The following is a 13,037-nucleotide window of genomic DNA, read 5'->3' on the forward strand; positions in this document are numbered from 1 at the left end:
AGATTTTGATAATTGTAATAATTATTGCCATGATTAATAGAACAAAGTTTTATAAGTATGAGACTTTGTGTGATGAATCTTTGTAACATGTTTACTTTTGTGAAGTACTCAAATAAGTTATTAATTTGTTGTTTTTTTTCTGAGACAAATCTGTGATTTGTTTATTAATTATCTAGTCTGGTCCCAAGAAATAGAAACATGTACGTTTCTTTGCTAATTGGCAGTTTAATGACGTAATTATGGGATAGATTAAGTGAGTCTGCTTTCTTGTAACATCAACTCTTCTTCCCTCAACAAATGAGGTGGGAGCGCAGGTCTGTCACCAAACACTGAAAACAGAAAAAGAAATCTTGTTGTTTACAAGCGCTACATTTTCGACTCCAGGAACTGCGTGTTCTGTGTGTGTCGGGGCGCCGCGCCGCGCCGCGCCGCCTTCCACCAACCACATTCACTCAGACAGGCACACTGGCCTGCGTTACCATAGAAACTATAGTTTCAGGGTGACTCCGATCAAGTCGCTTATCGCTCTGACGCTCAACACGCCCAGAACAGAAGGATCAACAATACAAACTTCTTTATTTCCATTACATAATTTCCAAGGCCAAATCACAAATAAATAAGAAAGGATACACTTGCAGTAGCTCAGCTTCAGCTTCATCACACACACAAAAAAAAGAGGAAATGGGGACCCTCAAAACCGATCAATAACAGAAACCATTAAACACATTTACAGGAGGCTTTTACAGGCTGTACAGGTATTGGTAGTATTTAATGCAGTTTAGATATCAGAGCCCCTCAAGACCTCTGAGTCTTTTTACAAAGCAAGTCAAAAATAAACATTAGATTTTGTCTCTGCACCATCTGTTGCCTCCACCTCGCCGGTGAGGGCAGGCACACGGAGTGTGCACGATACCAACAATAAGCGTGGAGCGCTTCACATTCGAAAGAACCCCTGAAGATATCATGTTTGTTTTGTTTTTTTTTTGTCAGAAGGCAACAAGCCACCTCTAGCCGGGCAAAGAGAAAAAAGCAGCAAACAGCAGAGTAAGGGACTCGTCACCGAAACATCAGAGAGCAGAGGAAGGAGCAATTTATGTTCATATAAAAAACAAAAAAGGGAAGACATGGGTGAGGTTCCTACAATCTAAACCTTTTCAAGCTAAAAGAGGTGGAGCTAGACTACCTGACTGTACCTTTATTGATGCAGGATGCTTTAAGTACCAGAAAGCAGAGATTGCATTCAGATAAACTGTCCTCCTCGCATTACAGCACAGAGCAAACATTCTCATCTTCAGTCTATTAACACTTAATACTGAAGGAAGAAAGTCACTTGTAATATGTACTTAATTAAACATCACCGTCTATCTGACCGCCTATCGTTGGAGCTATATATTACATGGATTCAAATAAATGGCAGGTTACAGAATCCTTTTATGTACATTACACATACAGTTATTATACACACAAACCAGTCTAAATATACAGAAATCTTAGTTTGAGCCTTTCCTATGTACTCTAACATGGAGTGTGTTCATAAAGCATTTCTTCTTCAGTGGCCTGAATGGAGTGCGATTTTTTTTATTTTTTGGTACGGTCGTGCACCTTCCATCATGCAGTTGTAATGAATATTTTCAGCACAGGCTACATCTAAACTCCCCTATCAGTGTCTCTCTACCATCCTCTACAAAGCCTTCACCCTAAAACAAAGCTTAGTGTCGAATACAGCACACAAAAAAAAGCTGTCGGCTGTGCATTTTCTTCCTTTTTACATACTTCAACATTGAGTATAGGTATTGCACATTCATTTTTGTATTTCATTATTCTATTCAAAAACTGAGAGAAGTAACAGTAAGAGTTGCGGTTAATAAGATCGATATACAACTGAGCCAAAAAGAAAGAAGACTAAATCTACTTTAAACCATTCTACAGTAAGCTAAGTTCCCTTGGAGTATATCCATATGGTGCATTAATTATGACTGGAGGAATTCGGGGCAGATGAGGCAGGTCATTTTGGAGCAAACCCCAACCCATGCATTGTCTCAAAGAACATCTTTCCCCATTGATGCTGCATTAGTTGGGAGCAGGAATGAAAGAGACAAGTGAGTAAACATGAACTCAAATGAGAAAACTTTGGGATTCTTGACAACAAAAAAAAAAAAAGGAGAAAATGACCTTGAAAATGGAATGAAAACACGCAATGAGCATAAACAGGTAGAAAACACAACTTAAGCATATAAAAACAGTAAACCCATCTGAATAATACAAGTAACAAGAAAACATATTTTTCAAAGTATTAATGTAAAATCTCTCATGGCTTCGCAACAGTTACTCACCGCACACTTGGATTCCAATGCGGACAAACCAAACACAGAAGAAACATTGTGAAACACACAAAAGAAAAAAAAAATATTGAAGACAATAATGATCCCTGCAAATATTCCAACCTGAATGTCTTACGAGGGATCGCACGTCCCTGCCGGATACCTGCGCCGCATGTTGGCAAACCGAGCCGTAGAGGTGGAATGTTCCAGAAAGCGTGGCGGGGAGAAGAGAAGCGAGAGGGACACGGATGTACAAACGTCCGGCATGACATTCTTCATACTTTGAGTCATGCAAAGGCCTGACTTCATGTGGTCGCCATGGCAACTAGATGGGGCTTTTGATCGGTGGAAAGAGGCGTTGTTAGTGCGTCGCAGGGGGTTGGGCTGGTGGGATCGACCTCTCGGTCTCGACCTAAAGATGTGAACCTGACTCCAGACTTTTCTTCCTCGTTGGATCGAAGATGGTGACAGAGAAGCTGAAGAGGAGGCGAACAAGTCTGCCTGTCTGTATTTATGTGAGGGTCGTCCATGGAAATCCTGGTGAGACGGTCATGTGGAGTGTATCTACTCTTATTTCCCACCATACATCCTCTCAATGTCCTCCTGGTAGTGTGTTTTGAGCTCCTTGCGTTTCAATTTGAATGCGTCAGTGACCAAGCCGGTCTCCGGCGTCCATGGCTCGGAACTCAGGCGGATTTTTTTGGGAATCTCAAACTTCTCCAGTTTGCCTAATTGGAAGAGAGCAGAATCACAGATCAGTCTGACAAAATACACTAATGGCCAGAAGTTCAAAGCTATTCAAACATATTTAAAAGTTGTGGCCTGGCAGACAGAGTTATCATTAGGTATCAATTATGTTTTCAACACATTTTACGAGTTGAAATTTTATAGTTCTCCAGACTGATATTTACAAAGGTCTCAATCTGTTTCTGTAACTCTGTGTTCACAGATACTTTGATGGATTAGTAAGAAAAATGTAGATTATCATATCATCCCTAATTTATTTATAGAGCATTTTAATCACCCACTGTGATGTACACCATAACATAATATAAATATGAGCAATCATAAAATCAATGCTGACAGGAAACAGAAGTAATTGCTTTCCCCACACTTTTCTCTCTTCCCAGAATAAATTCCATAGTTTTAGGTCTTTTCCTAACTACCTGAGACGGCCGCCTCAGTAATGACTCGGAGAACCTCCTTCTCCATCTTGGGATTGTTGCAGAGCTCTTCCCACGTGCCCTTTATCTGAACCTGCTCCGCCAAAGCCATGAGATGTTTGTGGTTGGGAACCACAAAGCTGATCACATATGACTCTTCACTGGAAACAACAACAAAAAACATCATAGAACGTTTTTTTTTTTTTTACCAAATATGTTCTGACAGAGTGGAGTGGAGGCAGGAAACAGGTGCAGGAAGATACCTGTTGGCGTAGGCACAGATATTGTCTACGAGTGGGCAGTTCTTCAAAACCGCTTCTACTTTTCCGAGAGAGACATATTCGCCTGCCTGGAGTTTCACCAAGTCTTTCTTACGGTCTGCAGAAAAGAAGAACACAAAGAGATGATGAGAGGCATAACTTTTCTTAATGTATGAGCAAACAGAGCAGTTTGCGTGTTTACCGATAATCTTCAGGCATCCGTCAGGATGGAATTCCCCAATGTCCCCCGTACAGAACCATCTTTGGCCGTTCGCATCCACGAAGAAGTCTTCATGGTTCCTGCCTTCACTTTTGTAGTAACCCATTGTTACATTTGGACCTCCAATCAGAATTTCACCCCTTGGGTTGGGCTTGTCAGTGCTGTGATAGCCACCTAAAAACCACCAATCTTGTCACTGATGTGATTTCCAACATGACCTCTGGACTTGTTGCTTTGCTATGAGTTTCCTTACCCTCTTCCCAGTCCTTCAGAGTGATCTCTGAGCAAACCAGTGGAGCGCCAACCCGTCCTGTATTGTAATCCCACACTGGAAAAAAACAAAAAACAAATACACTTGAATCTAAAATTCATAAGTATATTGAGAAAACCCTCATTCGCTATTTTCCGACGTCCTTACTCTCACTGATGGTGCCAGCCCCACATGTCTCTGTCAGGCCGTAGCCCTGTCCCACCGGGCAGCACATGCAGACATTCATGAAGCGCTGCGTTGCCGCAGAGAGTGGAGCTCCACCAGAAAGTAGCACTCGAGTGTTTCCTCCCAACAGAGACCGTACTTTGTTGAAAACTATTCTACAGGGCAGGATGAAAAAAAGAGATCAGCGAGGTGATGGTGAACATTTTGTCACAACACTAAAACAAAATTGTATTTATTTTATTGGAACTTTATGTGATAAACCAACACAAAGAGGCATTTTTTAAAATTGTAAAATACTTCATAGCACAATAAGTTTTAATATCTCTCGCTACAGTTTTGTTTCACTAAGAATTAGTGGATGCAGAAGTTTGTTTAAGTTGTGATTAGACAGAAAGATCTAGAGTTTAATGAGTGCTGAAGTGTGAAAGGGGAATCAAATGTCAAGTCAGTGAGCTGCTTTGTGTGTCAACAAGTGGGTGTAATGTGGATTACCTGTCACAGAGAGGCGTACTGTACCCCTTGGAGATTTGCTCCATCTTGTAATTATAAGCCAACACAAAGAGCGTCTTCTGAAATTTACTCATCTCGTCCACTTTGGTCATGACATTTTTGTAAATTCGATCCATGATCTCCTGCACGCGAAGAGATCAAACGACAACTCAGATGTGACTGAGCACACAGTATTTTGTCTGTTTTGATAGGCTTTATGACAGATTAACGGGACTTACTGGCACAGATGCCATGAGAGTCGGTTTTAGCACGCTGGTATCCCCTTTACTGCCCTTCTTGATCTTGGAGGACTATGAAAATGAAACAACTCTGGTGAACTGTTATCATTCAGATCGCAGTCTGTCACCTATCACAACCTCAGAGCTCACTGCGCTTTAAATGATCAGGATCCTAAGGGGGTTTAGCATCTGTGCAGTCATGTTCTCATATTATAGTGTTAGAAACAGACTGACAAGAAGATCTGTTTGTCCATTTGCACACTGACCTGGTCGGCGAGAGTCTGAGGAGAGGAATATCCGATGCGACATCCGTGGGAGATGCAAACCAGCTCTGCGCTGAGCTCTAAAACGTGGGCCAGTGGTAGGTAGCCAATGTAGGTGTCAGTCTCACTGCCAAGATAACAAAAACAAGGCTTGTCATCTACCTACATGTACAGGAGAAGAGAGCACCACAAAAATAAGCATCTCTAAAAATGTTTGGAAAGTCACAGTTATGAAGAGAAAGACATTCTGAAGAAATTAACGGCTAGAAAAATCAGAGGGGAAGTGTCAAAAACAAGGCGGTCAACTGCATACTTGAGGTCGGGGATCCGCTCGGCCATGCCTGCGATGCCGGCGATGAGGTTGCCATGGGAGATCATCACACCCTTGGGGATGCCAGTGGAACCACTGGTGTACATGATGACAGCGATGTCCGAGGACTCTGGCTGTCTGCGGTCCACTACAATCGCAAAGCAGAAAAGGGATGGTTGGAGAGGAACTATGAGGCGAATTTGAAATTCTTTGAAATTAAAACAATCTAAAGAATATTATGCAGTTGTTTTTATTTACAATATCTTTGAAATAAAATAGTTTTGAGGTTTCCTGGAGTGATGCTACAGCATAGTATGATATTTATGACTCATATAAGTAATTGTTACGAATAGAAACCAAATGCTATCTTATCCAATGTACATTCAGAAAAGCACATTGTTGCAGATGGAAAATCGGTTCAATTTAACACTTAGTAATTTCTTAAGTCCTTCAAGCAAGTTGGTAAAAATGTATCCAATTCAAAATAGCCACCACCCATTCTGCTGCAAGTAAAGAAAAAGAAGTTCTCCCTTTTCAAATAAATAATTAAGAACCGATAGCACTTCCAATAAATCTTAAATACAATTTTTAAAAGCAAAGCCTGCATTCTCCTTAATGATCGCAGCAGTTTGAAAAACGACAGGTATACTGTCGGTATTTAAAAAAGAGAAAGCAAACATGAACCAACATATTGCCTAAAACAAATATAAAATACCTTCAGGGTTGAATACAGTTGGAAATAGTCAAAACCTAATATTTTTCTTCACATACTTTTGAAGGCATTATCAAAATTCGTAAAAACATTTGTGATGTTGCATTCTTACTCAAGGTTATCATATTATGAGAATCTCAAATCTGCCCCATGTTTAGCTACACTGTGACATCACAGGCAAAAGTTACACAGTAAAATAAAATCTAAACGCTAAAACTAAGCTGATTCATGTTTGGACAACTCTTTGATTTTGCTCCAATTTGTTCTCAAAATTTTAAACTACCTCAATCATCTAAATACATATTATTTTTCTCTCAAATATAGCTGAAGTGATGCCAGAGCACCGTTATGATTATTATCCCATTACTCCACTGTCATCAAGGCAGTGTTTGGTAAGAAGTGATTTGATGACTCTTTTATGCACTGGCACATCATTCTAATTACATATCAGGAGCTGGCTTTGCATTGAGAGCTGCATCTGTGTGCTTCAGTGTCCTGGATAAACTAAAAGCATTTCAATCAAAACTAGGCACTCACTCTGAACGGGCTTGGATCCCAGCTCCTTCACACCCTCCATGTTGTAGACTGTGATGCCTCTGGGCATGTCTGACCAGCTTGTGGGTTTAACGTCCACGACGATGATATACTGGAGCCGCGGCACATCGCACAAAATGGCCTGGGAAGAAAAGCTCGATTTAGAATCAAACACCAAATGATGCAAATTTATATATTTACATTGCATAATGACATTTACTTAACAGAGGAAAAAATGGTACCTTAAGGCGGCTCTGAAGTAAGTCCTTGCTTGTGATGATGTGAGTGACCTCTGTCTCATTCAGCCCATGAGCGATGGCTTTGGGCCCGAGTGTGGCGTACAGTGTCACGACTGTGAAAGTCATTTACATTCAGTCTGGTTATTTTTATTGTCTGCTCACTAGATATCATAGTCTGCCTGTGAGTCACTTACGTGGGAAATTGTACATGAAGCAGGCCTGTGCTGCTATGACCCACTCCGCTCTAGTCTCACAGAAAACAGCGATGTTATGGTGAGGCTTCTGATTGAGAACTGCCAGACCACTGCCAAAGCACTTTGCTGCATTGTAGGCTTCCTCATAAGTGAGCCAGTTATAGTTCCCCAGAATCACCTGCAGAAAACATGAAGATTACATTCGGCAACCAGGATTACACAGTACACACAAACTGAGATGCAGAGCATCCATACCATCTGCAGATTGCACAGTGAATGAAAACAAACACTTCAACAGCTGGTGTTCAAGTGTATAGTGAAGATGCAATGTTTAATGATTTCAACACCAGAAACACACCAAAAGAAAACCAACCCCAAAAAGATCATGTATTTAAATATTAGCAGCATTTGAGAAAGACGCATGTTGATCCAAATCAGACCTCAACGCTTATATGCTGTCGGTTAGCGCCATCTATAGGGCATTTCTTGTCATTTAGCTGCCAACTAAGATGAAGCTTCAATATCAGAACTTGTGCTTTGGCTGTTTTTGCTTTACTCACATTCTAACATACAAAAGCTAACATTTAGGCAGCCACTTATGACAATGTGTCAATAATCATTCTATTATTTAATTTAAACGTAGAACAAATTGTCTGTAATGAAGAAATATATTTTTCTGTTACTGGTATATTTTTGGCATTTTAGTTGGTTTTGTTTTGACACCCAGATCTGGCATTTAATCATGTTTAACATGACATCTCCAGCGCAACTAATATAAATTAAGAAAAGCACCAATTTTTTTTGTGTAAAATGTTTTTTTTTTCAATATCCAGCAACATTCCCTGAATGTGGAATGCGCTATTAAAATCAAAATAAAAAAGCACAGGACCTATTTCAATTTCACTGCAACTCCACAAGGGTAATGAAAGGGTAATGGAGACTAAAACATTTCCATGCAAAATATATGAATTTTATTAATTAACTGTTTAGATTATGTGTGAGTTCGCTTGGTTTAGATTGCATTCATTATGATAAAATATTATCTAAGGAGGAAAATGTAATAAAATGGGCAAAAGTAAAAATGTATCAGATCAGATGCATGAAGCCTGGATGTTAGCACATGCAGGACCAGCTTTACATTTTTTAAATAGAGCTTGGGATAAATTTTTGTCTATAAGTAAAATATAGAAAATGAACAATGTGACTAACTGCATGTATTCGGCAGCTTATAAAAATCAAATGGTGACTTTGTCTTGTTGGGGCATTACTAAGTGCTTGTCAAATGCACATGTATCATGATTGTGCTGCAGAACAAAACCTTTGTTTGTTGTGTCACCCAAAGGATCTCCAGACTTTAGTTCCCTTCTGACTTTAAAATCTTTTAAAAAATCCGCTTGTTCATAGCAGAAGCTAATATTTCTTCCCTGATGTTTTGAAACATTCTTTGATTGCTGCCAAACTCCAATGACGTGTGCTCCTACATTTACGTTTGCAATCCCATACTCACTGCTTCCAGAGTGTTTTTTCACTGTAAAAAGAAAAACTGTATTGTTGTTGTTGTGAAAGGTTTAGAAAGATAGACTCTGAAAATTTCTCTGTTGATAAATTATCATACATTAGAAAAACTTTCCTCCCTAGTCATATTCAAAACAGCAGGTAAGTCTCTCACCTTTTTAAACACTTTCCCATTTGGCTGGAGTTCATCCTCCTCACTCAGTACCTCCCTGGTGCCCAGGCAGTCCCTGTTTGGAAACCTCCTCGCTGCAAACTCAAACATTTTGTCCAGTGTGTCGACTCCCGGCTGCACCAATGCCACCAGCTTTTCTCGGCTATTGATGGCCCTATAAGGTCCCGCTGGGCGACCGCTGATAGAGCAGGCCTTAATCCGACGCGCTCGCTCCAAATTGGTTCCGGCCCCGGAAAAGAAGTACCAGGGTAGGAAGGTTATGACGGAATAGACCCAGACGACAGACCGGAAAACCTGCAGGAGCAGGGGGTTTATATCCTCCTTCAACTTCATTTTTTTAATGAAGTCAGTCCTGGAGACAAGTCGATCCCTTCTAGCCAATGACAAACTGAGCTGGTCTGCACAAAGTATTCTGAAGTGCTGCCAGTCCAGCTGGTAGGTACTTCACGCAGCAAGGCACCCTGCAAAGCAAAGGGTACACATGAAATTTTAGAGGTGTTCTGTGAGATAAAAATCAATCTAGCACATTTTTATAGATTGGATTGCAGTAAATATGAGTAACTGCATCCTGGTAAGTAAATCCCTGCTTGAATGAAAACCAAGTCTGCCTATTCTTAGGCTGCTTCTCAGTCAGCACTTTTTATTTCACTCCAATGTCTGGCAATGCTTACAGTGAAACATCTTGCAGCAGAAGTATGAAGCTGCAATTCCCAAAATTCCCTGCAAGCTCAAAAAGATTCGAACTATTTTAATGAACAAATTAATTGGTCAAGTAAGAAACAACTTTCTGTCATTTAAAGTGGTGAATTAATTTATTTATTGTCTTTGTTTTACAGATGGAAAAGGCAATAAAATGTAACTACAATGTGAAATAGAAACAATTCCGATCTTTCAGTCAGTTCCTGCTTTCACACTTTGTCGGTTAAACAGACAAAAAGCAGATGATCCAGAAGACGATAGTTGGAACAAGCAGTGACTCCCTTTACAATAGCCTCTCCGAGTGTCTTGAATAATTTACTGAAACATACACTGCACTAATTTCCTTGGCTACACAGCAAAAGTCTTAGGATCTCCTCAGACACAGCTCAGCTATCTGAAGTGTATGCTTAGAGAGGCCTAGCTGTGGTAGAAAAGACTGCGGTGACTCATGCTGCAGCTTACAGGGAGAGGAACCAGGGTCAGGACAGGCGGTCCGCTAGCGTCACAGTGCTATGAAGAAATACTTCAGGTTGAAGATGTGGGCCAACGACCATCTGTAGCTGAAATTCCTTTAGAACGATAGAACCAAACTGGTACCTGTGATGTGCTCTTTGCTTCTGCAAAGAAGCGGAGTTCTCTGCTTCTTTGATCTTTGCAAAGAGCTTGCAAAGAGCATATCTTCAGTGTAACTTTGTGCCTCATTAATTCATCTTTTGCATTTTTACATTTTTTACATAATGTTTTACATCTATAAAACATTATTTCTTTCCACAGAGTTGGTTCTCTGTTTCTTAAAGAATGCATAAAACTTCTTAATGTTGTACATTATTTATTTCCTCAAAGTCATTCAAGATAAACATGTTTCACTTGTTTTGCAGCATCTCAGGCAACACTGCCAACTGACACAACTCAACTGTGATTTGGAAAATCAAAGAGGGTGAAAGTGCATCCGCAGGCCAGGCAGTAAAATCTTAAACACAGTTGGTTCGACTTGGCAATACATGTGTGGCAAGTGTTGTACGTTTGACTTTGAGGGTGTTGGTGGGGAAGGAGACACACCCTTTTCCATGTTAGCTTCACATCAACAAAGAGAGAACATTCTTTCTCAGATAAAGACAGTTCCTTGGAGAAGGACGGTTACTGTGACTCATCAGGTATTCTGCTTTAGACACAACGGTTCCTTTTTGGAAATCTACTTGATGTGATCCAAAGTCACGCGCAAGAACATAGGAATAAAGTTTTTTGAATGAAAAACAAATGTGCTGCACGCATTCAATGACGTACAGGGAGATTGCACGTATTTAAATAAATAAATGTAACTTATTGTGAAAACATATACAAATCCAATATTATCCATGAGTTTTGCAATGATGATATTAATTGTGATCAAATATTTTCCTCACTGTTCTCCCACTTTTCCACCACCACAATGATCACGCAATTCTTCCTGAGCGTTAGCATTTTGGTGTCAAAGAACAATATTATGTGTAAGCATAAAAGACTACAAAATATTGCACATAAGGAATTATTATGTGCAATATAGTGAAATACAGTGCAATTGGGAGGACACTTTTGTCCTGGTTTCTTTGATGCTTTTCTTGACGCTTCAGGCTATGGCATGACAGAAAACATTTCATTAGTAATTCAATGGATTTATTTCACTTCTCCGTTGTTTCAGTTTTTAGGATATAAAACAGGACATTCTGTAAATTAGGGCACGCTCCAAAAATGATGTTCTGGTTTACACAGAAAAATATAGATGTCCCAATTCATCTGACAGTGATCTGTACAGTTCAGCTATGTACAGAGAAAAACAGCAAGTACACTTCCAAATTCAATGCTTTTGCATTTATCAGAAATAAACAAATCAAAGTCAGCTGCAGAAGATGTTTCCTCTTCCCTTTCAATTGTTATAGCACTTAGGGGAAAAACAAATCTGAATCAGGAGGTCAGATGTTACAGTTTACTATAATGTATGATGTAACATCAGCCACTTATCAGTGGCTCTTTAATGAGTAGTATTTCGGTGCACACTTGCATGCCATTTCACCAATATAGTTGAGATTATTATGTAATACGGAGTTCAATATGACAAGTGCACCGATACAGTTCAGGCAGCACTTTTGACAGCACAGGTGAGCGCATCAAAATGAAAGGCCTATAAGCGAATGGTTATATTTTTATTTTTGTTTATTGACTTTCCTAGTAAATAACGAGAGCCTTTCACTCTTTAACTTGCTAATTAACATGAATTATCTGCCTCGCCACTGTTTATGTCTGTGTCGTTACCTTCAAAAGGTCGCTAGCTGTTATACATACATTCATACAAACAAGCGGCACTGTATTTTACAATTCACGTTTTCTTTATTTATTTTACTTTTAGCCAGCATATGCCTCTCAAAATGTCCACAAGGTTAGCTATAATTCACTAAGACTAGCAGTTAGCGGACACTCGCTCTCCTCGCGAGGTAAGCTACTCATTAGCTGGCTTGCTACACGCTGGAGCGGCTGCCGTGCCCGCTGCTGGTGAACTGAAACCAGCTTCATTGTTTAAAATGGAACAAACGAGCTACACTTATCATCTCATAAACCAGGCGATGCATTGAGCTCTCGGGCAGCCCGGGGGCTAACAATCGTCCTGTCCTTCCCCAACATCTGCAACGCGCTTGGAGCGAAACACATTCTCACCTCTTTTCTCAACCGCAATGCCCGAGCCGCTCCGGGACCGTCTTCGTTATATGTATCCTCGTAACGACAGCTCCGACAGAAATATTCGCATAAACTATGAACATTGGATTTTTCGACAATAAATATCAGCAAGCTTGATATAAAATTGTAATAAAGAAGCAAAATCTATGAAATACCGGGCCACCTCTAGCAGCCCGGAAGCTTTAGCTTGACGTCACACTGTTTCTCCGATAGTGATTGGTGTTTTGGAAGTGGCGCGTGCTTGGGGCAGCGGCAACGTCACAGAGGTTACTCACGGTCACTACTTGGCAGTTCTGTAATGCTGGGATTCACCGTTCTTTTCAAGAATTCGGATCATTTCGATTAGTTCGTGAACAAGGTCCGGTTCTTTAGGTTTCCAAACTGTTTTTCACCAGGTAGGCTAATCCATATTTTGATATTCTATCAGAATGTGTGTAAAAAAAATATCCATATAATGTTAACACTGCGCAATATATTTTCAGCTATTTCATACAGCGAGAAAGATAAAGAAAAAGTAATACATTATATGTAGCGTTTCTATTGTACTTACTTGTTATTACCA

General features: G+C 40.0%; 1 protein-coding gene across 1 annotated transcript; it reads right to left on the minus strand.

Moving 5' to 3' along the window:
- Positions 1-559: 559 nt before the first annotated feature.
- On the minus strand, positions 560-12,662 carry acsl3b (acyl-CoA synthetase long chain family member 3b). The gene is made up of 15 exons (XM_055033528.1): positions 12,455-12,662; positions 9,050-9,528; positions 7,381-7,558; positions 7,190-7,299; positions 6,951-7,089; positions 5,705-5,849; positions 5,395-5,518; positions 5,129-5,200; positions 4,893-5,032; positions 4,383-4,555; positions 4,218-4,292; positions 3,947-4,138; positions 3,748-3,862; positions 3,488-3,645; positions 560-3,049 (listed from the first exon to the last, which is right to left on the minus strand). The coding sequence occupies exons 2-15, from the start codon at positions 9,398-9,400 to the stop codon at positions 2,892-2,894; spliced, it is 2,130 nt and encodes a 709-aa protein (XP_054889503.1). The 5' UTR covers positions 9,401-9,528; positions 12,455-12,662; the 3' UTR covers positions 560-2,891.
- Between the last annotated feature and the right edge of the window lie 375 nt (positions 12,663-13,037).

Source organism: Poeciliopsis prolifica, unplaced genomic scaffold (genome assembly GCF_027474105.1).
Source record: "Poeciliopsis prolifica strain line A6 unplaced genomic scaffold, Auburn_PproV2 SCAFFOLD008, whole genome shotgun sequence".
Taxonomy (NCBI): Eukaryota; Metazoa; Chordata; class Actinopteri; order Cyprinodontiformes; family Poeciliidae; genus Poeciliopsis; species Poeciliopsis prolifica.

Excerpts from the sequence above, each read along its gene's own strand:
- acsl3b (XM_055033528.1), bottom strand. The coding sequence starts at position 9,400 with ATGAAGTTGAAGGAGGATATAAACCCCCTGCTCCTGCAGGTTTTCCGG. Across the intron at positions 5,850-6,950 it reads GGGATCCAAGCCCGTTCAGA|TGGACCGCAGACAGCCAGAG; the intron begins GTGAGTGCCTAG and ends TTGCGATTGTAG. Across the intron at positions 5,201-5,394 it reads CTCAGACTCTCGCCGACCAG|TCCTCCAAGATCAAGAAGGG; the intron begins GTCAGTGTGCAA and ends TCATTTTCATAG.